The 25,303-nt window shown below is 47.6% G+C and overlaps 1 protein-coding gene across 4 annotated transcripts in view; it reads right to left on the minus strand.

Annotated features, from left to right (window-relative positions):
• CASZ1 (castor zinc finger 1) overlaps positions 1–25,303 on the minus strand; it is a 450,923-nt gene that overhangs the window by 155,322 nt on the left and 270,298 nt on the right. For 3 of the 4 annotated variants that reach the window (XM_082229679.1, XM_082229680.1, XM_082229678.1), the window contains one exon: positions 8,433–8,526. In XM_082229679.1, coding sequence (XP_082085805.1) covers positions 8,433–8,436 — 4 coding nt within the window. In that variant the 5' untranslated portion in view covers positions 8,437–8,526. The remainder of the gene's footprint in view (positions 1–8,432; positions 8,527–25,303) is intronic. The other variant, XM_082229682.1, reaches the window with a different exon arrangement.

Genomic DNA, 25,303 nt, shown 5'->3' on the forward strand with positions numbered 1-25,303 from the left:
TGCCTAGAGTGCCTTTTGGCAGGTGAATATATGTTATTGGAAAAAATGAAAATGAATAACCACTGACTTCTCCTTCTAAAGAGTTAGGCTGCTCAGCTTCTTCTTGTCCCCAACCAGCGCTCAAAATCCCCCAAGCTCTAGGCGCATTTTGTGACTGGTGTGGGTCCAATTGCGACCACGTCTCTGGATGCCAGGTCAGCGACTGATATCTCCATTTGGTTGGTACCTCCAGCCTTCTTAAGCACGTCGGCAGAAGAGCTTTCCCCCCTATTTATAGCCCTCCAAGGAGTACACCCCCTCCGTTAACCCTTACAACAACACTGTGAGGTAGTTTAAGAGGCTGTGAGTGAGCTTCTTGGCTGAGTGGGGATTTGAACCCTGATCTCCCAAGTCCTAGTTTGACACTCCTTAACCACTACTCCACACTGGTTTCTTAGAGTACTTCTGCAATGGGGCAGCTCTATAAATTAAGCTGGTAAGTAAATATGGGGAAAGCAAAATGTCACTTAGAGAAGGATCTGAAATATTTTCCTTGACACTTGCATTTGTTTTAGTCTGGATTCTTTTACTTGATGTTTTAATGTGTTGTAAACCACTCTGAGATTTTTTTTCTTTACAATATAAAGCGGTGTGTAAGTGAAATGAATCACCATCACCATCTCACTGCAAAAGAAGCACCTAGACAGTCCATTGTGGCGACTGTAACCTAGGTTTAAGGTGCAATTTGGCCATTAGCTTATAGATCTGAGTTTCCAACACTTTCAGTTGGTGGGGACAATAGAAAGGGTCTTATAAGCTGGCATAGACTATATAACCTGGAAGCAGAAGTTGCTCTGGATCAATCTTTTATACAGCACTTGGAACTCAGCTGGCAAACAAATACTGAATTGTTAAATTAAAATTGTCCGGGAAAGGTTTTCTTTTTTCTTTTAAAGAACATGTTGGATGTTGCTTTCTTTTAATTCCCACCCATCCAACTCCTGCCCTGGCAAAGAAAACAAGATGTTTTGGATCGCTAAGCTGAAATTTTGCATGGCTTCCATGAGGAAGATATGAATCAACTCCCAGTTTCAGCAACGCTCCTAATTCCCTCCCTGGTGAGGTTAAGCAAGGAGATGACTTTTTTTGTTTTTCACCTCTGCAGCCCATGTGACGAAACCAAGGTAACTTGAGGAAACAATCAACATTTCCACCCCCCTGCTTCCAACCACCTCTGATTTTTTTTTTAATAAAGAAAATGTTATTATGATGATTATTCTAAAAAAAGAAAAGAGAAAAGAACTAGAGCGAGAGTTTTGAGCAAACAACAGATCAATGGATCCCCGCCCCCTCAGAAGGAAAAACAAACACCCAGATCACCGCAAATTAGACAATGTCTCGCTTCACTTCATCCGAACAGGCTGACAATTTTGGGGGGTTGTTGCCACGGCGACAGAATAACACAGTGTTCCGCCTGTTGCAGAGCAATCAATTAACTTAATGCCGCCCAGCGCCTGTTTACTCTTCCATTCAGAGGTGCTGCCGTCTTCTTTGAATCCCTCTTTTCCATTCTTCCCTCCTTTGCTTCATCTCAGTGAACTCTCATCCTCTCTAACACACACCAACACACACCGCTTCTTTTGAACGCTTGCCACCCACTTCCGGTAGGCAAGATGGTGTCAAGCTTTGGTACCAATGCACACGCCAAAAATGTATCGTGCAAGTGAAGGTTTTGCTTCTCCGCTGGAGTGAAGCCCTCTCCAAAATGAAATATGTAATCTCTGAGGTAGTGTTGTGCAGTGGTTAGAGTGCTGGACTACAATTTGGGAGACCATGGTTCAAATCCCCACTCTGCCATGGAGCTCTCACTGAGCCAGTCACAACCTCTCAGCCTAACCTATTTTTCAGGATTGTTGTGTGGAACAAATGAAAGCGGGGGAAGAATCATGTACACTACCATGGAGAAAAAGGTGGAATATAAATGCAATGAATGAATGAATGACACCACAAGCCTCATCTCTGTGCTTCTCAAAATTTTGCCCATCACAGAGTTTTGCCCAGGGTAATGCTTCAAGGTGATTCCGTCCACAGACTCCTCTTCCCAGAATGGCCCCTGCTCAGTCGAACATCCCATCCCAGGTTGGGGAAGAGACGTTTTATATATAAAGAGAAAAGCTACCCTCGCATTTACGGGAGATCTTGGCAAATTTACCATCATATGGGCTTCCAGTTGCTCTTTTATACGTTTTAAAACATTGTCAATAAAATATCTATCTATTGGTGCCAGGAAACATTCTCATCCTCACCACCGTCGTGAGCTGTTAGGGCAGTCTCTAAAGATGAGCTTAGGCAGCCCTTGCAGACACAAGTGCAAGCACACTTTAGAGTCTCCGCAGTACTAAAGGGGACCCGGATTTAACAGGGAAACAAACCACGTATGAGCTGCCTAAGCCCCTCCACGCTTCCCAGCCCCCCAGACCAAAAACATGACGGAATGATCAGCTTGGCTGCCTGCTTTTGCTCCAGTTTCGGTTTACGCTCTAGGCTCCACCTGCATTTTTTTAAAAAAGCAATAGAAGCCAGCTCTGGGCAAGTTCCCGCAATTGGTTGCTTTGGTTTTAACAGACCCTTTCAAAAGAACAATTAGATGCTTGAGGCAAAGAAGAGCATCCAGAATCCTGCCATACAGTGACCCTCCTGAGTTATAACAGGAAGAGCAAGGCCTTTTCCTGTTGTTCATTCCCAGTATCCGGCTGTCAGAGGTAGAGTGCTGCTGAACATGGAGGCTCTGCTCAGCAATTATATGTGAGCTGTCATGAATGGGCTGATTGGTTTCTATGACCATTTAAATAAAACAGCAGCTGAAGCTGCATGCACACCATATTTACAGCACATGCCTTCCCACAAAGAATCCTGCGAACTGTAGTTTAAGGATGCTGGGAACTGTTGCTCTGTAAGGGGCAAATATATAGGGAAGCGGGTGGTGCTGTGGGTTAAACCACAGAGCCTATCACTTGCCGATCAGAAGGTCAGCGGATCAAATCCCCGCGATGGGGTGAGCTCCCGTTGCTCAGTCCCCGCTCCTGCCAACCTAGCAGTTCGAAAGCACGTCAAAGTGCAAGTAGATAAATAGGTATCGCTCCGGCGGGAAGGTAAACGGCGTTTCCGTGCACTGCTCTGGTTCACCAGAAGTGGCTTAGTCCTGCTGGCCACATGACCCGGAAGCTGTACGCTTGCTCCCTTGGCAACCCCAGAGACGGCCATGACTGGACCTAATGGTCAGGGGTCCCTTTACCTTTAAGGGGCAAATAACTGTTCTCAGGAATATCTGCAGTAAGCAGGTTGCTTTCAATGCACTTCAAATGCACGGTGTGTATGCAAGCTAAGCAGGTGGCCATTTATTGCATTTATTATCTTGCCTTTCCTCTGTAAGACCTCAAACTGGAATGAAAAGTTCTCCCCAAACCAATTGTATCTTCATGGCAGCCCTATGAGGCAGCTAAGGCTGCAAGATAGTAGACTCGATTGGGGTCACCCAGCAAGCTTCATGGCCAAGGAGAAATTTGAACCTGGGTCCCCCTGATCCTACTCTGACGCACTAACCACTAGAAGACACTGTCCACCGTCACATCTCTGCTGCAAGCAGCCCTTCCTTTTGCCAGCCCAGCGTCTAGACCACCAACTGATTCCATCTTGAGTTTTAGTGTTATGTGAGACTGAGAAAAGCCCCCCTGTCCCAGACATGCTTCAACACCATTCATAATTTTCTACGTTTATAAATATGCCCGCTGAAAATTTTGCTCATGAAGACCTGGCCGTATAAATAAGGTGGACTTAGCCATCATAATACTCAGCACTTCCAGGGCTGCTTTGCATTTATACATCAACCCCCCCCCCCCAAAAAAAAACCAACCCTCACACCCAGAGGTGCAAATGATACTCATGTCGTGCCCTTTCCATCTTGCCTCAAACCCACCCCCTGCCCCCACTCCACCCCCACCGGCCACTCGTTTTCGGAAAGCCAATCTGTCAGGGAACCTGTTGGCAAAGGAGGTTTGTCGACTGCTCCCTGTCCATTACGGCCCAGATTATAAGCATATTGCACAGATCTCTCTGCATGATGCCGGAGAAATCCAATACGCTGAAAGGTTAATGCAATCAATTAGGGTGACAGGGAAGTAAAGGAAGGCTTCCGAGTAGATGAAAAAGAAAGAGAGGGAGAGAGGGAGACTCAAAGGGCTCTCCAGTTGAGGGCAGGGGGAATATCTGGCATAGCTTCGTTGGCAGAGCACGAGACTCTTAATCTTAGGGCTGTGGGTTCGAGCACCACATTGGGGAAAAGATTCCGGCGTTGCAGGAGGTTGGACGATTCTACGATTCACTACGCAACACCTTTGCATTTCGCTCTTGGTGTTAAGAGTTGCACTATTGTTGGTTCAGTGTCAGTGCAATAAGGTGCCATTTTGGCAAAACATTCTCTGTATGCTGCTGTCAAATAAGACCCAGGAGAGGTACGTGGCAGAAACGGGGGAGCAGAGCCTTCAGAGGACGAGTGAATAATAAAATAGAAGGCCAACGAAAAGGGCGGTGGGATGATTGTGGTGCTCATTCATTCATTATTTGTATTCGTTCTTCAAAAGCTATGCAGGCACTCCTGCATTTCTTCAAAAGCTGCACAAGCACTCTTGCATGCATGAGGCATTTCTTGGGCTCCACAGAAGTCGGGGCAGAGGAAGAGGAACAAATGACTCTTGAAGATAAAACCCAGGAATGAGTTCAGAAAATGGTGCAGGCGTTGTTGGGGAGCAGAGGTGTCTTGCCCTCCCTAATGAGGCCGCAGGGACAAGCCAACAGTTGGCCAGGAGCCTCATGAAGGCTATGAGAAAACAAAAATGTAACCAATTATGACTGGGGGGGGGCAAAGAGATATCCCCCTGCACACAAGCACACACTTAAGGTGAGGTACCTTAAGAAACTGTCTAGTGACTGCAACAAGGAAGTTGCTCTGAATTTATTGTGAAGAAGCCAATGAAAACATAGAGGGGTGGTTGGCTGGGAAGGGAACTGGAGAAGGCTAATTTCCTGATGAGCTTTTTCTGCCACGGGCGAGGGAGGCTGAGGAATCCTGACCCCATCCTTAGGGAGGGGCTCAAACAGCCCCTGGAGATCTGAAATGGCTTTCCCAACTCTGAGCAGGGCTGAGGAGTTTGCACTTGACACCCAACGCAAAGTCCAAGCCATCTTTTACTCGCCACCCACCCACTGCCGCTGCTCTGGGCTGCTCATGGGCTGAGGCCAGGGAGTCTGCAACACTGACCCCTCAAGACAAATTATGGCTCCAAAACTCCCCACTACACCCTTCCTTACGCTCCCTACTCAGTTGTAGGCAAGTTCTCCAGGGCTCCTTGGCAGGGGCAGACCTACATTTTGAGGGCCCTGGAGCTTGAAGTGTTATAGGGTCCCCCACGCAACCCACAACAAGGTATGGGTAACTCTTGTTATCTTCTTCAATGGGGTTGTTCCATGACAGATCACCACAATTTTACTTATTTTTTAAGAAAAACAACTACTACAACTCAAGATTTTGATTAAAATTGCTATACTGGATTATCTCATATGTCAAAGTCACTGGTGTGAATAAAGATTTCCTACGCCTTATAGTTTTCGAGTAGTGCAACTCAAATTGGGTCTACTGACCTAAAAAAAAAAAAAACACAATGGGGACTAAAGTCACTTCTGGGGCCCCTCTGGGATTAGGGGCCCTGAGGCTTAAACTTCATTTGTTTCATAGTAGATGCACTCCTGCTCCTCAGTCCTAGTGGAGACATCTCAAATCACCTGAGATGCCAAGTGTGGAAATCTTGGTTCACTGGAGGCTGGGGGGAGGGAGAGAGAGAAAAACCAGCAAGAGGTGGGGGCTAGAAAAACAGGGGGCAGAACACAACCTCCCACCTCTTCATTGTGGAGTGCCACCTCCCTCACATCCAGTTTAGTGCCAAACTGTGCTACTGGCAGGACCAGGAGGCCAGCGTCTCCAGGCAGGGCAAGAGAGAGCAGAGGAAGCTGCTGTATCCTGAGCCAGACCTTTGGTGCAGCTAGCCATGTGGACTCCCAGCCCCTCTTGGGGACACCAAGGATGGAACCTGAGACTTTCTGCATGCAAAGGAGGCTCTCTACCACTGAGCTACACCCCTCCCCCAAATGGTATGTCCCACCTGCAGAATGAAGTGGTACAGTCTGCTCTACAAATATAGGAAGTTGCCTTGTCCTGAGTTGGACCCCTTGGTCCATTGAGCTCAGCACTGTCTAAACTGACCGGCAGCAGCTCTCCAGGATTTCAGACTGGGGTCTCTCCTAGCCGAAGGGGACCTTCTGCACGCAAAGCAGATGCTCTGAGAACTGAGCTGTGGTGACAGAGTGATGCAGCAAGGGGGGCATGGAGGCCAGAGAGGGAGGGAGGGAGGGAGGAGGAAAGAGCTGTAACCAGGGTTGTGAAGCATGCAAAGGGAAGCATCTGCCCATCCCTTTGAAGGCTCGAGGCAGGGTGCTCAGGGGGTGACCTACACCGTGCCTGGCTGTGATCGCGTTTCAGGGCCACTGCCTGCCGATTCCAAGACAATGAAGGGGCACCTTTGAAGTTGGAAAGAGAGAAGCCGAAATGCAAAAAAACCTGGAGAGATCTTATTTGAGAGGGAGAAGTAGGGGGTGCGTGTGGAGCGAAGGGCCAAGCGGGTGGGTGGAGAGGTTGTGCAGACAAAGTAAAGAGTCGGGTGCCCAGTGGGGTGCCCCGAAACCAAAAGGGACAAAAAGGAAAACAAACAGTTTATGAGCGGGGGCACTTGCTGCCTCTGTCTGTGTCTCCCCCCCCCCTTCCCCTGCCAGCCACTTCCATACAAACCCCGCTGGCTCCAGAGAGGCCCATCCCGTCGATGATGGATGGATGTGTAAGGCTGGCTCTCATTCCTCGCCATGTTACAGCAGAAATATTTACATAACATTGGCCTTCCACCGGTCACCTCTGACACTGCGGGGCCCAGCTCTCCTGAGATGCTCAGTTCGGAGAGAAGTGGGGGGAGGCACTCGCTCTGCTGGCACCTGGCTAGAGTAGAGGGCAGACCAAGAAGGTAATGCCATCTGGGAAAACCTCAGTAGGCCTCAGTTGCCTTGTGTGTTCAATTTCAGGATGCGTTGCAAATAAAGTTTGCAGAGTGATTACAAAGTTGGCAGTTCTTGCAAATAGGGACGTCAGAGAATTCTGCTGAAAAGGGGAATGGGAATTGCAGAGTTCGCTTATTCGTCCCGGGAATGAAAATCAATTCATCAAATACTATTGGTATTCATTTATTGTTGCTGCGTTCCATCCCCCAAAACTGTAACTGATTACGTCCCCTCAGCTCCCAAATTTTCAAAGTCTTTCCTTTGCACTGGTACGAATGGGGTGGAACAATGTAAAGACGATGAAACTTAGGCCAGTTACATAACTAATTACATAAATTACTTAAATTACATACTCTTCCCACAACGGACTACAAGACAAATGTACTTTTTGGTGGAAGACAAACTGCAGCGGAAAAGAAACAGTGCTGCATGCAGTGACTACAGTGTGGAATGGAAAGCGATGCCATATTCATATTCCTTCGCTTTTCCCCAAACTGTTTTTGTGTGAATGTGCATCATTTCTCCCCCCTCCCGTGCAGGAGTATATGACGATGCAAGCTGCTTCCCACCACCAGCAGAACCAAAAGTGCCACTGTCCAGTCTCACAGTTACTAGCTCACTTTATGAGAACCAAGTGTGAAATTTGGCATTGGCCACTTTTAGAAAATGGAACTTGGGGGAGGGCGGAGGAAGGGAAGAATGACAAAAGGGGGACAGCGATTATTTTATTTGGACAGGTGACAATTCCAAAGCACCCAGGTTTCCACTCTGCCGTTCCCTGACAATTTGTTAGGAAACTAATGTTTCAGTGACAAATGTTTTGACCTCAAGAGTTGTATGACACCCCCCCCCTTGCACAGTGCTTTTCTTGACCTGGATGGTGATTGTGCGGATGGCATTTTTCACATTTCCCTTCCCGTGAGAAAGCTCACTTTGGCATGGATGCGGAGCATGAACAGAAGCATATTATGCTTCCGCTGAGCAACAGATGGTTGTTCTGCCACATTGAGCCACCTGTAAACAGAAGAAGCTGCCTTGTTCTGATTTAGACCTTTGACCTGTCTACCATTCAGACCATTGGTCCACCATCCATTTATGCTGGAGAAGGTGGAGGCAACACACCTTGCAGGGGGTGCGCCAGCGCCTGACACTTCCCTGCGTCGCTAGCTGTGACTCTTTTGCTAACAAACTAGGCATAAAACACACAGACAAGACCAGCCACATGGACGGGAGCAACAAATTGCCACAGAGACACAGAAAGTTAGGGAAAAAAGAACCCGCGTGGGCGGACATACCCATTTGTGGTCTTGGCGGTCTCTCCTACCTTTCGATGACCAGGAATCAGATTCCGCTATTGGGTTTATTTTAAAGCTGTGAAGTCACTTCATCCTGAGGAGGGAAAAATGAGATAGAGATTACTACTGCTAGCATTATATACACTGAGGCAAAGGAAAATGAGTGGGTTTACCATTGCAGTAGGCGTCCCCCTCCCCACTCTGGCCTTTGACTTTACCAGTGGCAATTTAGTGTTAATATTATTATTGCTGGGAGATCCACAGGTAGTTCACAGTCAATTCATCTGGCACGCACAGAATTTGAGTAGCTTTTAAAAAAGTTAAAAATTTTTAGGTTCTGCCATTTTATTGTTCTGTTGACCCTCCCTCATTTTAATGATCTGCTCTTTCATTGTATTTTATGGTTGTATCATTGTGCTTTTAAAAGCCCCCCCCCCCGTTGTATGTTGTCTTGAATTTGCTTTGCAGAGAAAGGTGAGATAATATGCATATTTATTATAAATAAGGTATGAATACAGCGGTTCTCCTGGGCAGAAGGAGCTGGGCAGAGTGCCCACTTCAGATGTTCTTGCTGGAGCAGCACACAGTCTTTATTCTGGTTCTTATTTGAAAGCTGCGTTTGGGGCAAACAAGCAGAGAAGGCAGAAGGGCAAAGACACTCTACCCTTGCATCTCTGTTGCCTGCCGGTGGCCTCAACCCCAAAGGCATCCTTCAATCAGAAACAGGATGCACCCATCAAAGTTCATAGGGACTAGAAACTTTGGGAGGGATTCACCTAACCAACCCCATCAGCGGAGGCCAGGTACAAGGACTAGCACTTGCATGGCAGGGTGTTCCCCACTCTGCAGCCCTCGCAATTGGCTCCCACAACAGCGAATGGGGGCAGGAGAGGGGGGAGTGAATGGAATAGCAGCTGGAGGAGGAGGAGAGGACAAAGGAAGAAGAAGAGGAGGAGGAGGAGGAGTTTGGATTTGGTATCCCGCTTTATCACTACCCGAAGGAGTCTCAAAGCGGCTAACATTCTCCTTTCCCTTCCTTTCCTACAACACACACTCTGTGAGGTGAGTGGGGCTGAGAGACTAGCCCAAGGTCACCCAGCAGCTGCATGTGGAGGAGTGGAGACGCAAACCCGGTTCACCAGATTACGAGTCCACTACTCTTAACCACTACACCACACTGGGTGAAGAAAGAGCTGTGAGTGGAGGTGGAACCCTTTCTCATTCTCTAGACCACTTGCATCTGGAGCAGGGTGTAGAGAGTGCTGCTGAATTGGGAGAACTCAGCTGTGGAAAGCCTGAGGATGTACCAGCCACTTTGGGCCTACTCATAAAAAAGCAAGTGAGAGACTTGGGTGAAATCCACAGTTTCCAGGAACTCTTCTCATTGTTAGACTTTTGCGGTGAGCTAAGCGTTTGTTTGGACCCGGAGGGTGTGTCAGAAGGAAAATGACTTGATAGTGATCTCTCTATATTAGTAACTTTGTATTAATGCAACATTTTTATATGTAACCGTGCATTTTTGCATTATTTTACTTAACCTGCTGTCGGTTCTTTTTTGTACGCAGCTCAGAGATATTTTTAAATATATTAAGTGGCACAGAAGTAGAAAAAAGAAAACAAAACCTGTACAACTTTGAATTTCACCCTTTGGTTGTATCCAATGCAAGTCCTGATTGGAGTTGCCTCGTGGAAGTTACTAAGCATGGCTAACTTAGGTCCGTTAATTTCAACGGCTCTGCTCTGAGCGGAACTCAGTAGCACACAACCCTTTGCTTTTAAAAGGCACCATGTTCCACACAGACCCCTTAGTTGGTGCAAGGGAATAATGGGATCGCCACTAGGGTTGCTGCACAAAGAGGAACAGCTGTAGCGTACTCACCACTGACGTGGGAGCACAAGCGGTGTGCAACAGGAGCACTGACTCCTGAACTTAATGTGGGGGTAAGTTACCACAGTTTGAAATGACAGGTGAGGTGGGGAGAAGGAAATCCCTCCATTCTGGCCACCTCCTCCCTTTTCCACTCTGCTCTGCATCCATCAGGAGTGCTCTTGCAAACCTTCATTGCAGTAGGACCTTCGCAACATGGGGAAGAGCTTTGCATGCAGATGCTCTCTGGTTCAATCCCCAATGGCATCTCCAGGTAGGTCTGGGGCAGCCTCCCTGCCTGAAGCCCTGGAGAGCTTCTGCCAGTCAGTGTAGGCAAGACTGAGTGACTGGGGCAACCCAGTCAGATGGGTGGCATGTAAATAAAATACTACTACTGATAATAATTACTGAGCAAGATGGACCGACGGTCTGATTCCATATGAGGCAGCTTCCTATCTTCTCTGTTCTGAGCAACGTAGAGATTGAGTGTCATTCCCCCTTCTGTGCATGGGCTAAACTTGAGCATACTCAAGTAAAAACTGGAGGGAGAGGGGAGGGCGAAGAAATATGTAGAAAAACAACAACAGTTGCAGGGGAGGGGGGGGGAAACCAAACAAAAGCACCACGCAAAGTAAATTGAATTATTTAAAGCCATATGTTCCAAAAGTGTGACAGAGCCGAAGGAAGAAAAAAAAAGGCAATATTGTGAGACTTCCGGATGGGGGTCTCCCTATACTTGGCAGGGGGCGGGGGAGAGACAGAGATGATAGAACCAGCTGGTAAAGAAAGCAGCTGGTAGCAGGTTTCCTACTCCCATCGACAGCGGGGAGCTATGTGCTTTCCCCCCTCCCTGTTCCATATTGTATCCTCCAACCAGCTCATTTGACACGGCTTGGGATGACTCTGCCCTGGCAGAGAACAGTGTGTGGGTTGGCTTGGCGTGGGCCTGTCACACTCCTTTTGCAGGGCAAAGCTCTATATTCTGCACAGCAGGTTAGAATCATAGAATTGTAGAGTCGGAAGGAACCCCAAGGATCATCTAGTCCAGCCCCCTGCAATGCAGAGCGGTTTGCTCAACATGGGGCTTGAACCTATCTCCCTGAGATTAGGAGCTTCATGCTCTACCAGCTGAGCTTGGACCAAGAAAGGCTCAAACTCCTCCCTATCACCTGGGTGACAAAATAATTTGGGGCAGGAATGGTCGGGAGCTACAGGGAGGAGAGCATGAGGATGGTGGTCTCTCTACTATTTTGGAAGGTGGGGTAGTTTTTAGTGGACACTCCCTGGAAAAGACCCTGATGTTGGGAAAGATGGAGGGCACAAGGAGAAGGGGACGACAGAGGACGAGATGGTTGGACAGTGTTCTGGAAGCTGCCAGCATGAGTTTGACCAAACTGCGGGAGGCAGTGGAAGACAGGAGTGCCTGGCATGCTCTGGTCCATGGGGTCACGAAGAGTCGAACACGACTAAACGACTAAACAACAACAACAACAACAACACACCTCTGTGCCAGAAAAGCAGGGCTGACCAAAGACATTTTTATGGAAAGCGGCAAGGTGCCTTGTACTGAGTCAGGGTATTGGCTCTAACTGTTGAGCCATGGCTGTTCTGATCATTGCTGCCTGGGTTAAAGAATAAGATGATCACACACACCACCCTGGGCGCCAAGCTGAGGGGTGCAAAATTGAGAAGATCAAATTTGGGGCGCTCAGTTTTGGCCTTGCTCATGACAAAAGCGGGTGTGAAAGGTTTTATTGTTGGGGGAAGGGGATGGGACAGGGGTCCCATCCAGTCCAGCATCCTGTCCTCACAGTGACCACCCGGACGCCTGTGGGGAACCTTCCTGCTGTTTCCGGCAACTGGCATTCAAAAGGATTACCGCCTCTGAGACACAGCGCAGCCATTGTGGTCAGTTAGCCTTTCCCTCCAGGAAAAGCATTCCCCGGCCCCAATAGTGTTGCACTGTAAGCTCAACTAAAGCATCAGAGAGCAGGTGGCATAGCAAGTTAGAGGTAAGGGGAAAGTACTCTGCACGTGAGCAGAGGTACCATCACCACCTGCTTCACAACCTCACATCTTTGGGGGGAAAGCCCCAACCCTTTGTAAAGCAAATTCTGGTGCTGGTGAAGCTGCCTTTACATCTCTTTCCTCCCTTCCTCTCCCCTCTGCTCCGTCTTTGACTCTCGCCTCTTCCCTCTCTATCCCTGCCTGCAAGCAGCCGTCTTTCTCCCCGCAACCGCCCACCCCATGCTAGACTGGGTGGGTGTTTTTTGTTTTAAATGGCCCGGCAGCCCCCTTCTCCCCCCTCCCACCCCTCCATTATTTTGGCCGCGGCTTATCAATGATGCAAGAGGAATAACGCCAATTTACTTAGAATGTGTAATCCCCCCAAATCAGATTGGGGGATTGCATGAGGCGGTCTGACCTTGCATATGTCTCCATTAAAGCCACCCAGGCCTACGCTTGTATTCTGTGTTCCCAGCACATATTTAGACAGATAACGCTAATTGTACTTGACATGTCCTCTTAAGGATGGACTCTCCTCCTCCTCCCCCAGCTCTGCCTGACAATGAGACAGCCTCGGAAGCCAGGATCCGCTCCGTATCTGCAGGGCAGGGCACAGCTCAGAAGCCAGGGTGGGCGGCAGGGCGAACAAAAAACAAACAAACAGAAAACCGTTCCACGCAACAAGGGCTCCCAGCCAAACCTCCTCTGCCGACGCACCACCGGGCACCCTCAATTAATGCTTCATAAAGGGGGAGGCTGCAACTCCCACCCCCACTCCAAAACAGAAAAAAAGAACCCAGAGGAGGGATGGCTGGCTGGGTGGGAGAGAGAGAGAAACGCATGTGTCTGTCCCTTTCTGGGGCAATGTTAATCGGGGATTAAAAACTGCTATTGTGGCAGACTCAAGTTCTCTTAAGGAAAGGCATCCCGTGCTCCTTTGGAAAGGGAGAAATGTTAAAGTCTGGGGGTGTTTTACCATATGGTGGGCACAAAAGCGATGGGATGGGGCCCCCAGAGAAGACACAGTTTAAGCTACCTAAGAGAGTGTGAGAGAGCGTGCAGGAAAGTTGTGTATATAACTTCTGGGGCAGTTAAAACTTAAAAGTCAGGTTAGGGGTCGCCTGCCTTTAATACAGCCTGTTGTTCTGCCCCACACACTTCTCTGCTGCTTCAGGTCTTTCCTCCCCTGACTACTCACTCACTGGAATCGGGTGGTGGAGTTATTGTTTCATTTCTGTGCCCGTTTTTATTATGTATTTTGTTTTTGTAACTTTGTAACAGCATTTTTTTGCTGTGAATTGCCCTGAGATCTTCGGATGAAGGGCGGCATACAAATTTAATAGATAACAATAAATAATAATAATAATAATAATAATAATAATAATAATAATAATAATACTTCACTGTGTTGTCTTCAGGCAACAACCCTGTGAGGTGGGTAGGCCTGCTGTTCCACACATTTTACAGGTAGAATTCAACACTCAAGCTCCAGGAACTCCTTCCAACGCTAAGCCTCAAACACTCATCCCCCTCTTCGCCCCCCCAAAAGGGGATGGAACCACAATAAGAAAACTGGAGGCGCGAGAAATCCAACCCTCAAAAATATACTGAGAAGCTAATAACTGTAATAATGAAAACTGTAATGTTGCATTTCCCCAATTATATTGTGACAATACATTACTGCTTTTGCTATTACGGTTATTATCTCCTTGGTACTTGCGCCTCCAAGTTTAGGCCTCAGATGTGGAATGCTCAAAGCAGCAATACTAGGAAGGAGTGCCTCTGAGCATATGCACAAAGCACCCAGTGCGTAAGCAAGGCCAACTCCTCGCCATGTTGGGGGGCGGAGGGAGATGTCTTCCACATCAATGCTCAAACTCTGTTTTGAAAAAAGAAAGAAGTAACAGAACCAGCTTCAGCCTGGGTTCTGTTATTGCTGCAAACTCCGTGATTTTATGAAGCTGATGGAAGAGTCTTAAGAGAGGAAGAAAATAGCCTTGATAGGAAAAGGAAGGTATTACAACCACAGGGCTGTGTCTGCCCTAAGAAAACACTTTCAAAATTTGTCTCTGCAGTCTTAAGGACTAGAAACTTGGTCTTCTTTTAAGCAAGCTCTAGAATATTGAGGGTGCTGAGTTTCTGTGTTCTGAACCAGAACCACGCCCTGTGTATCTTCTAAAACCACCTCGGAAGGCAAGGTGCATTGCAAAACCGCAGTTGCGAAGCCCTCACTCTTGACTCCAGAAGCCACCATGGGCTGGAAGCAGAGTCCTTTCTGCATAAATATTTATTCCTTCTCTGGAACCCAGCTCCAGCTCACCAGACCCTTGTCAGAGCCAAGTCGCTTCCCTGGTCTCAGTTGCATTGCTCAGAACAGCCTCAACGAGGAGTACAAAACTTTTATTTTTGCCTAAGTGGACTTTCGGCCTTCCTCTCACCCCTCTTCCAATCCTGCCACCTCCTAATTTGACTTTTTCCAATATCTTTTCTCCAACAACCTTCTCCCACCCACCCCCCGCTCTTCTTCCTCCCCAGCAACTGCGCATTTATTAATTCATGAGGCACTAATTAGTTCTTTGTTTAATTTTGTGTTAAACAGACTGACCGGAATGATAACGACTTTCAGCGTTGCATTACGGTCCCCAACCGCCCCTGTTTTCTGACAACAAGGGAGTAGAGAGAGACTGGCGTGATGAACCCCAATTCCCTCTTCAGTTGCACTTCATTAAGTCAAAATGTGACAAGAAGCTTAGAGAGTAACTTTCAGATCGGATCACACATAACAATTCGGCAGGAAACTTTCCGAAGGGGGGGTGGGGTGGGGAGGAGGCAGCGGCGGCGCTTCTGAATGAAAGCTGGCACCAGTGCACAGCACCCTCGCCACTCTCGCCTTAAAGGAACAGCAGGCACAAGCACACATGTGCAAGCAGAGGCGGATTTCTCCCCAATCACAGCTGGCAAAACTCTATCCCCCATCATGGTCCCATTTTCAGATGATTTTGTTGGTTTGGCTGGGCATCTTTGGAAACTCTAGCCAGAGAAGTTCCTGACCTTGCTTTCAAGAGGCTCCAGGTGCTCTTGGGAGAGGCGCTTACATGCCTGAAGGTCTGTGGAAGCACGAGTGCAGAAAACCATGTGAATCCTGCACTGCAGGGTATCCAGATCCCACACTTAAGGGGAAAGGTCATAACAGACAGATGTTTGAGCCAATCCAAAACATCCAAAGGCCAGGTACTTGGCCAAACTGCCTTCTCTTTGTGTGCTTAAATGCCCGCCTTTCTTTCCTGGTTTAAGCAAACCACCATTTGCTGTGGCGCCCAAAATCAGGTCTGCACAAACCATAGTTTACCATGGCACAAGGGGGGGGGGAGGAGAGGGCTGAAGCCCAAGTCTCATTGCACAAGGGCTCAACAAAGGATTGGCTCTTGTGCCCGACCCTACGGATGTCTACTCAGAATGACACCTCGCTGACTTCAGTTGGACTTACGCCCAAAGAGGCAGGTGTATGCCTGGATCTTTGAGTTGTTCTGCAATAAACACACACACACAATCAGATTCCAGCACCATGGCTTCAGAATCTGTTCAAGTTATGCTGGTGCCTGAGATGGCAAATCCAATACACAGATCCAAACCAGCAATTTGAAAAACTCATCCTCCCCATTTTTTGCTTCTTTTCGCTGCCTCAAATCTGTCCCCTTGAGGCAGATGCCTCCATTTGCCTCATGAAAGGGTCAGCCCTCCGTTTCATTGAAAAGCTGTAGTTCTTATGAGCCTACCTTGTTCAGAATCTTCTTCTTGTGGCACTTGGCTAGTTAAAAGAGTTCTAAGAATGGTTTTATGCCCATACTCCCAGCATGCCCTTGGGTGGCATTTGACAACCTGGAGCCCTCTAGATGTTCCAAACCACAACTCCCACCAGCCAGCATGGCTACTGTGATTCAACTCCACCCCCGCCCCCCGCCACTGGTAGGCCTTCAGGTTTGGGGTAAGCTGAGCTTAAGGGATCTTCGTTAAAACAAAGTGTGCCAGAGACAAAGTGGTGGGCAGAACGGTTTTGAATACTTGAACCTATTTCTGCAGTTTTCCAGGAACGGATTTGCAGCAGCGGTCAAACTCCCCCCCCCCTGCTGAATTTTTGCCTGGACACGGGAGGGGGCCGGGGAGAGAAGACTTTGGCAATCTTAGTCAAAGCACTTCACTGTCATTAAGCAGAGTGCATTTCCCCCTCACTTCATGTGAAACAAAAAGTTGTTTTTGTGGGTCAAAGCCCTACTTTATCAGACGTGCAAGGCATTATGGCAACCCACATTTCCTTGGGTGGAGGGTGGGGGTGGGAAAGATATATCCAGCAAACAACATGTTCAAAGCTGCAGAAGAAAGGAGTCCACACATCTTTTATTTCTGGGGGTTTCTCAGAAGCAGGGCCCAATCCAAAGCCCTTAGCACACATAGCTGAAGGAAGAATATGTCCAGCATCTACAGAGCACAGGGTCTTGGTTCACTCTGGGGGAGCAGGCCCCTAAGACCTTTCTCCTAGCTGTTCTCAGAAACAGTGCCTTGTCTAGACCCAATGGTTGGAAGGATGACAGGCTCCAGAAAACTGCTCCCCACCTTTCCCTGGAGCAGGTGGAGCCAAGGTGCCAGAGCAAACTCTTCCGCATCCCACATTGGTCTCAACAAAACTCACTGCCTCCCTCTCTCTGAGTAGGATTTAGTTTCACAGAAGCCACATAAAGGAAGGCAGGTACCCGGAATTATAGCATTCGAGAGAGCCAGGCCTGTGGGCCTCTCAGGAATATATCATATGTGTGTGTGCAGATGCTCAAGGAACAGGGGAGATATGTGATTTGGGTTGCCTTTCCATGAGAAACTACCTAATTTGCACTTCTTACTTGGACTGACACTCGAACCGAAACTCAGACGTCCTTTGAAATTCGCACTTCTCTGAATCTTGTAATGCAGCTCTCCAATAGAACAGTATGGACAAAAACATATACTTTAGGGGAAATCATGCATAAACAAGCATACATTACTGGAAAGAACATGCAAAAATGCTTTCTACTAGGGGAAAAAGTGCTTGCAAAAGTGCATACAGCCATCAAAACTGCATGCAAAACTGCATTTATTAGAGGTATTATTATTTTTAATTGCACGTTGCTGCGGAAAGGTGAACTTAATTTAAGTCTGGGGGAAAAGAGATATTGGCAGATACCAAAAAGGACTAATTAATCCATCCTTAATACACATAAAAACACACACAGGTTAGTGTGACAAGGTCAAAGACTTGATATCTAGGCAGCAGGAAAACAAATGTACTGGGAGCAAAAGTTTCCCTATCCCCCCTCCCCCACTTTAACATAAATACGTCATTACAATTTCTGAACATCAAGGTTCCATCTGGGACAAGGAGGTGGGTGGGAAGAATGGGATACTTGTTGTTTATTGTTGTATGACTAATAAAATAAAAACAACAACAGCAACAACCAACTTTTATAGTTTAATCGGACAGCAGATGGAGCGTGCATCTCTTTTTCTCTCACCTTTCACTCAAGACCAGATGTACCGAGACAGTAATAGGAAAAACAGACATAATGTATGTCTACACACACACACACACACACACACACTGCCCATTGCGGCAAAGAAAAACGAAAATGGTCGAAGAAGATGGTTCTTTTTTCTAGGAGGCAGGCTGGCCACTTTGCAGGGTGTCCACACTGAGTCAGAGAGCATAAAATTGAAGCACAGGTGACACTGCTGCAACTTGCCTCCAACTGGAACACCAGCCAGCCACACAACACTCAAACACAGTTACAAACAGTACGGAGGCCAGGGAGAGACAGAAATAAATAGGAGCGTCAAACGTCCCTTTGCCCTGGTCAAACATGCACCGTAACCACTCCCCAAACAATTTGGCAACCTTGCTCCTGCTAATATGCTCTTGGGCTGTTTTAGCAAACCAATTAAGCGTAATCATTAATTATAAAGGGGGGAGCATGAGAGAGAAAGAGGATATGAAAGACATATGGAAAGGTGAGAGAAAGGCAAAAGTCTGACAGCAGAAGGGAGGCCAGGATGAGATGTGGGGGCTCTGTCCAGTTCACTCCACCCAAGACAGAAAAGCCCCATCGCCCCATATCCAGGTGGGTGGTGCTTTTCAAGCCAAAGAAACACCCTCCCATATAAATCCAGTTTAGACCCCAAACTGAAGGGTCTCCCTCTCCCCACAAAACTCCGCCAAGCGTTCTGTTGGTATCGGTTTAGGTCCAAAACAAGAAGCAAGACAGGCCCACTTAACTCAAAGGCAGCTCAGACAGTTTGAACAGAGCGAGGTGGAGAGATGAGAAAGGCGGTCAAAGAACAGAGGTGCATACCAGAGCTCAGGAACGCTCTCCCTCCGTGACAGGGTAGCCAGCTCTCCTGGAGAAAATGCCTTGAGAGGAGATGAAAAATTGACTTTTTTTAAAAGAAAGACCCTTGATTATGCACACTTGGAAAACTGACTAAATTACTGTCTATCCCATCGGCTCCCCAATGGGCCTGGCACCCCCTGAGAGCTGGGGGCAGCTGTCAATGCATCCCATACTTCCTTTGCTTCCAACCTCCATTTCACATATTTCTCTTTTGTTTTGTTTTGGGGGGTGGGTGGGTTTGTTTCGCTATCCTTCTTGAACACACGCATGCTCACCCCCTCCTTGCGTTCCTCCTCTCCCCCCCTTTAAAAAGTCTCAGGTCTGTGGCAGCCCAACGGACAGTGCGGCAGAGTGGGGGGAGGTGAGAGCGTCATGGAAACCGCCCCTTCCCTGGGCAAACATTCTGTTTGGCCCCCGCGTCCTGAGACCCTCTTTTAAGGAGCTGTCAGGACCCCAGGAGAGTGTCACACGACCCAAAGACCAGGCGTGACGGAGCCTATTTTCTGCCCGAAATTTGATTGATTAAAAAACTTTTTAGGAAAACCATGTTAAAGGACTAAAAAAAAGAGAGAGAAGGAGGAGGGGGGCGAGGAAAGGCGGGGGAGATGCATAAAACAGAAAGGACCACGGGAAGCAAGGATGGAATGGGGGGGCAGGCAGGGAGAGAGGGGAAGCAAAAGCCTAACTGGTGGGTTTCCTAGGTAATAGCGCCAGGGGACGAGTGTCAGTTGTAGTTAAACAGCATAACCAGGCCGAAAAGAAAGGTCAAAGGAAGCATGAAACTTTACCACAACAGTGACTAAGATAATGAAGTAGCGGGGATGCCCGGGAAGAAGGGAGAAGGGAGGGGGGACCGAAACACACTTTGCGCACTCCAGGTGACTGGCTCTGGGTAAGTCTTGCTAACTGCCAGAACTGCCTGGGAAGACGCAAGGGAATCTCTGTAGGTCTCTAGTCTTCCATCGTCATTGGTCACCATTAAAGGTAAAGGTAAAGGACCCCTGACAGTTAAGTCCAGTTGCGAACAACTCTGGGGTTGCGGCGCTTATCTCGCTTTACTGGCCGAGAGAGCAGACGTTTGTCCGCAGACAGTTTTTCCGGGTCATGTGGCCAGCATGACTAAGCCGCTTCTGGCAAAACCAGAGCAGCGCACGGAAACACCATTTACCTTCCTGCCAGAGTGGTACCTATTTATTTCCTTGCACTTTGACATGCTTTCGAACTGCTAGGTTGGCAGGAGCAGGGACCGAGCAACGGGAGCTCACCCCGTTGCAGGGATTTGAACCGCCGACCTTCCAATAGGCAAGCCCTAGGCTCTGTGGTTTAGACCACAGCGCCATTGGGTTTTGCCAATCAGAAAGGCCACAAAATGTCACAGTGTGGAATGGTGCTTCTGAGGGTTCTAGCTGGCCATGCCCTTTCCCATGATATTCCATCCCATTCCCTGTTAGCCAGCCAACATTCCACACCCACTGAGCATGTTTGGTCATTGCTAAGCTGTTCCTCATCCCTAAAAGTATTAAGGTAAGTAGCCTCTGCAAATCCTACTTGGAGAAGACCCGTTGATGGAAGTGACAAACTTAGGTCCTACTCAGAGAAGGACTTTTCTGGATATAATCCTTTGGGCAAAGTTCAGGTTGAAACAGAGTAGCCTGAAAACTAGTGATTTGCTCCAAAACAAACACAACTCTCAGATGGAGTGGTCCTACGTTCTACAGCTAACCAATGACTGGTCTGGCCATAGTGACACATGCCTGAGTTATCACTTCTTCAGATTACTGTAACATGCTCTGTATGGGGCTGCCTTTAAATTTCAACTGGCTCAAAGAGCTGCAGCGAAATTGTAGACCAGGGCTGGTTACAGGTAGCATATGATTCCCTTATTAGAATAGCTCCATTGGCTATCAGTCTGTTTCCATGCACAATTCAAAGTGCTGATTATGACCTATAAAGACTTACATGATTTAGGTCCAGGCTATCTGAAAGAATGTATTCTCCCATATGAACTTGCCCAGGCTCTGAAGTCATAGGGGGCAACCCTTCTCTCGCCTCCCACCTCCCGTGCAGGCACACTTCTCGGTGGCTGCCCTTAGACTCTTGAACTCCCTCCCTGCAGAAACCCGATTGGTCCCCTCCTTGTTCTCCTTCTGATGGCAGGTGAAGACTCCTGCAGGCTTCAGGGAACTGACAGCTTTTAAGGAAAGGGCTTTTAATAGTGCTGTGCTGTTATTACTATATATATTTTAATATATATTTTTATATATTTTAATTCTATAATAGTTTAATTACTTTGTGTGTGTATATATATATATATATATATATATATATATATATATATATATATATAAGTTTTCTGCATTTTATTTGTGTTTTAATTTTTGTGAGCTGACTTGGGTTTGGGGAGAATGTAAGTAAGTAAGTAAATATGTAAGTAAGTATTGACAATAGTTTGACAACTCAAACAAATTCCTTAGAGGAGAGTTATTTATCAGAAGCTAGGCGGCTACCTGTTGGGGATGCTCTAGAGCAGTGTTTTTCAACCTTTTTTGGGCAAAGGCACACTTGTTTCATGAAAAAAATCACGAGGCACACCACCACTGTGTGCGGAGAGGGAGATGTCAGAGCCCCGCTGCTCTCTATGGGGAATCGGATGAGAGCGGACCGCCTGTCCGCTCTCATCCGATCCCATCCGATCTGATCCCCACCCAGGACGGATGGAAAATAGGGTGGACACAGTCCGGCGCCCGCCTAGTGGGCAAAAAATTGACTTTTTTTAAAAAAATATTCTTTCGAATTTTTCAATTTTTCCCACGGCACACCAGGCAACATCTCGCAGCACACTAGTGTGCCGCAGAACAGTGGTTGAAAAACACTGCTCTAGAGCAGGGTTTCCCAGACTTGGGTCTCCAGCTGTTGTTGGACTACAACTCCCATCATCCCTAGCTAGTGGGACCAGTGGTCAGGGATTATGGGAACTGTAGTCCAAAACCAGCTGCAGGCCCACGTTTGGGAAACCCTGCTTACAGCTTCAGATTACCTCCAGGGGGTTGGACTAGATGAGGATTAGCTCAGTTGACAGAGCATGAGACTCTTAATCTCAGGGTTGTGGGTTCAAGTCCTGAATTAGGTTAAAGTTTCCTACATTAAAGGGGGTTGGACTAGATGATCCCCATGGTGTCTTCCAACTCTACAATTTTATGTTTCTGTGATCTCAAACAGCCATTCCAACCCTATGGGTGGTATTCAAATAGGTTTTATTCAGAGCACACTCACTGAAAGGAATGGACCTAACTTAGTCATGTTCATTGTTTTCAATGGGTCTACTCTGGATAAAGCTCAGCTGAATACCACCCTTTGATTCTACATCCAAATAAACCGTGGCAAGCTGTGCAGCCACTTCCTCACACACATAGGAGCCAGCTCCTATGGGCCGTGAGGGCTTCAGCCTTCACAATAAAATATTTAAGGGGGTTGAGCCTCCACAAAGTTAACGGGTATTCCCATTCAAATGGCGTGGATGCACTGTATCATGTGATCAATTATGAGGGGCAGGGCTTTCCTGGGCCCCCACAATTTATTATTCAAATTGGCACCTCTGTTCACACAGAAGCCCTTGGGGAGGTTTGCACGTCAACAGATGACAGTAAAGATAGAACTGAGGATTTGCAAGGCAGATAATTCAATCTCTTAATCTTCCTCACATTCAAACGAAGTAGCTTTCCAGTAACTCCAGAACAGAAAGTTCTGTACTGTACGGAAGGGACCCTACTGGAATCAGAGGCTTTACAAAATGCTCCTACACAAAACTTGCTTAATTTCATGGGTGCAATCCAGATGAAAGCTGTACCCTCTTTATTGCTGATGGAGCCAAGGGCTCTTGCTTATATGTCAGCATGACCTCTGTGCTTAATTTCCTGGGGTGAAGGTGTGTTGCACTGTATGACTGAAAATGTGGCTCACAACAAGGGCCAGATGTTGCCAACCCCTGGCTTAAAAAATCCTATCTTTCCTCCACCTGGCCCTTTTCTCCCAGAAGGAAACCCACACCATAGTCTCACATGTGTACGTGTATCTGTATGCTCATGTGCATGTATTTATTAAATGTGATGGCAAGATTATGTGTCATAGAACTGTGGTGGGTGGGAAACTGATTCATGGCTCTGCAACTTTGCGAATAAGTGCTTCCCAGCAAAGGATTGGGCTGCATACTCTTAAGACATCCAGAACTTTGAGCATGTTCATTCATTTCAAGAGGTCTACTCTGAGCAGGCCTGGCACTAAATTCCACCCAAAGGAAAATAACATACCCTCCAACATTTCTCACTCTCAACTGACCTTCCTCGATTCCCCCTTCCCCCCCTCTGCCCCCACAGAAAATTTCCTATTAGAAGAAGGGCAAGCGCCGCCACCACTTCACCAGTGGGACACAGCACACACACCCTCCCCCCCCTTAATCCCTTTGCACTCTGCTCTGCTCTCCATTTCTTCCCGCCCAGGGCGGCCCTCTGCCTACCCCTCAGAAAAGGCATATCACATAGGGCTGGGTCTCAGTGTTGGCAGCCTCTCCTCCTTCTCCAGCAGCCTCTATGAGCTGCCCAAGGGAGGAGGCCGGCAGCAGTGGCCATGGAGAGGCAACAAATTGCAGCCGCTGATACTCAGGACAAGCGCCAGCTCATCCTCTTCCCTGAGCTCGGCGGTAGAAGCACTGGCAGGGGGAACAGGGATGTTCCAGGATCAAATCAAAAGCCGGGATGGCTTTGTAATGCTGGGACTATACAGTGGACGCGCGGGTTGCGATTTGGCACCTCTGTGCATGCGCAAAGTGCGATTTAGCGCTTCTATGCATGCGCGACCGCTGAAACCCAGAAGTAACCTGTTCCAGTACTTCCGGGTTTCGGCAGTCTGTAACCTGAAAAAACGCAACCTGAAGCGTCCGTAACTTGAGGTATGACTGTACCTGGAAAACAGGACACTTGTAGGGTATGAAATAGGCCCTCAACCAAGTCAGATCATTGGTCGTCTACCTGGGGATGCCATTAAAAAAAAAATCGTTTATGTAACCAAGCATTTCAGTTTTTAATATTTCAGTCTCTGATGTTGCAGCTCCTTTGCTTCTACTCTTTTTGTGTGTTTGAAGTTTTGTTTTAGTTCTTGTGAAGTGATGGCACTTATTTCCTGCCTCTTTCATTGCGGCGCTTTGCCTGGCACATGGGGCACCTTAGACGGGCAGGTTCCTTGTGCAAACGCATCAGGGCCCCATCTTCCCTACACACTGAAGGCCGTATCGCACCATGTAAAACAGTCCTGGCTTCCCCTAAAGAATCTGGAGAACTGTAGTATGTCAAGAGTGCTGAGAGCTGTTAGAGGAGACGCCCTGCTCTCCACACAGAGCTACAATTCCCAGAGTAAGTTAACAGTCAAGCCCTCTTCCTGGGGAACTCCAGGAACTGTAACTCTCAGCACCCTTAGCTACAATTCTCAGAAGGCTTTGGGGGAAGCCAGGACTATTTAAAATGGCGTACTACTGCTTGAAATGTACAGTGGTACCTCGGGTTAAATACTTAATTCGCTCCAGAGGTCCGTACTTAACCTGAAACTGTTCTTAACCTGAAGCACCACTTTAGCTAATGGGGCTTCCTGCTGCTGCCGTGCCGCCGGAAACTGATTTCTGTTCTCATGCTGAAGCAAAGTTCTTAACTTGAAGCACTATTTCTGGGTTAGTGGAGTCTGTAACCTGAAGCATATGTAACCTGAAGCATATGTAACCTGAGGTACCACTGTATAGTGCAGATGGGGCTCAGGTAACAGGCAAGCAGGGTGAGGTGGAGGGCAAGCAGGCAGGGTAAGGTCAATTAGGCAAAGTGTATGTTGAAAAGGAGGGCAGCCAAGGGATTAATCTGGTTTACTTTTGGTGTCGTACCTGATGATAAATTGATCTGTACATTCATTTTCTTTTGAGATAGGAGTTCTCTAGTAAAAGTTTATCATCTCGGTATGCCTTGGAAGGAATCGTGTAATCTCCACCAAAATTAATAACTCCTAAATGAAAATTATCTGGGGTTGGAATCTGAGAGCCTAAGAGTGAGCTACCAGCTCCAATTCAAGAATGCCTTCCCGGGTATTTTCCATCTCGGGCCCTACAATCAGCAGGGGAGAACCTGGTGATGGTGGTGGTTCCCCATTTGAGGAACTCCCGCCCTGGTGGGGTGCATCAGCCCCCCATATTATTGACTTTCAGGTCAAATTTTTAAACATTGCTGTTCACCCAGGCATTTTGCTGGTTGATATTGGACCAGGCTACCTTGAAATTGTTATAGTATGCGAGTGTTTCTTATTGCTTTTAAATCATAGAATTGTGGAGTTGGAAGGGACCCTAAGGGTCATCTAGTCCAACCTTCAGCAACACAGGAATCTCAACTAAATCATACAAGACAGATGGTCACCCAACCTCTGCTTAAAACCCTCCAAGGAAGGAGAGCCTACAACCTCTCATGGAAGTCTGTTCCACTGTCGAACAGCTCTCACCCTCCATCTTTCATGTGACAGCACTTCAGGCTATCATATCTTCTCTCAGTCTCCTCTTT

The sequence above is a fragment of the Podarcis vaucheri genome, assembly GCF_965113315.1.
Source record: "Podarcis vaucheri genome assembly, chromosome: 7".
NCBI classification, from domain to species: Eukaryota; Metazoa; Chordata; class Lepidosauria; order Squamata; family Lacertidae; genus Podarcis; species Podarcis vaucheri.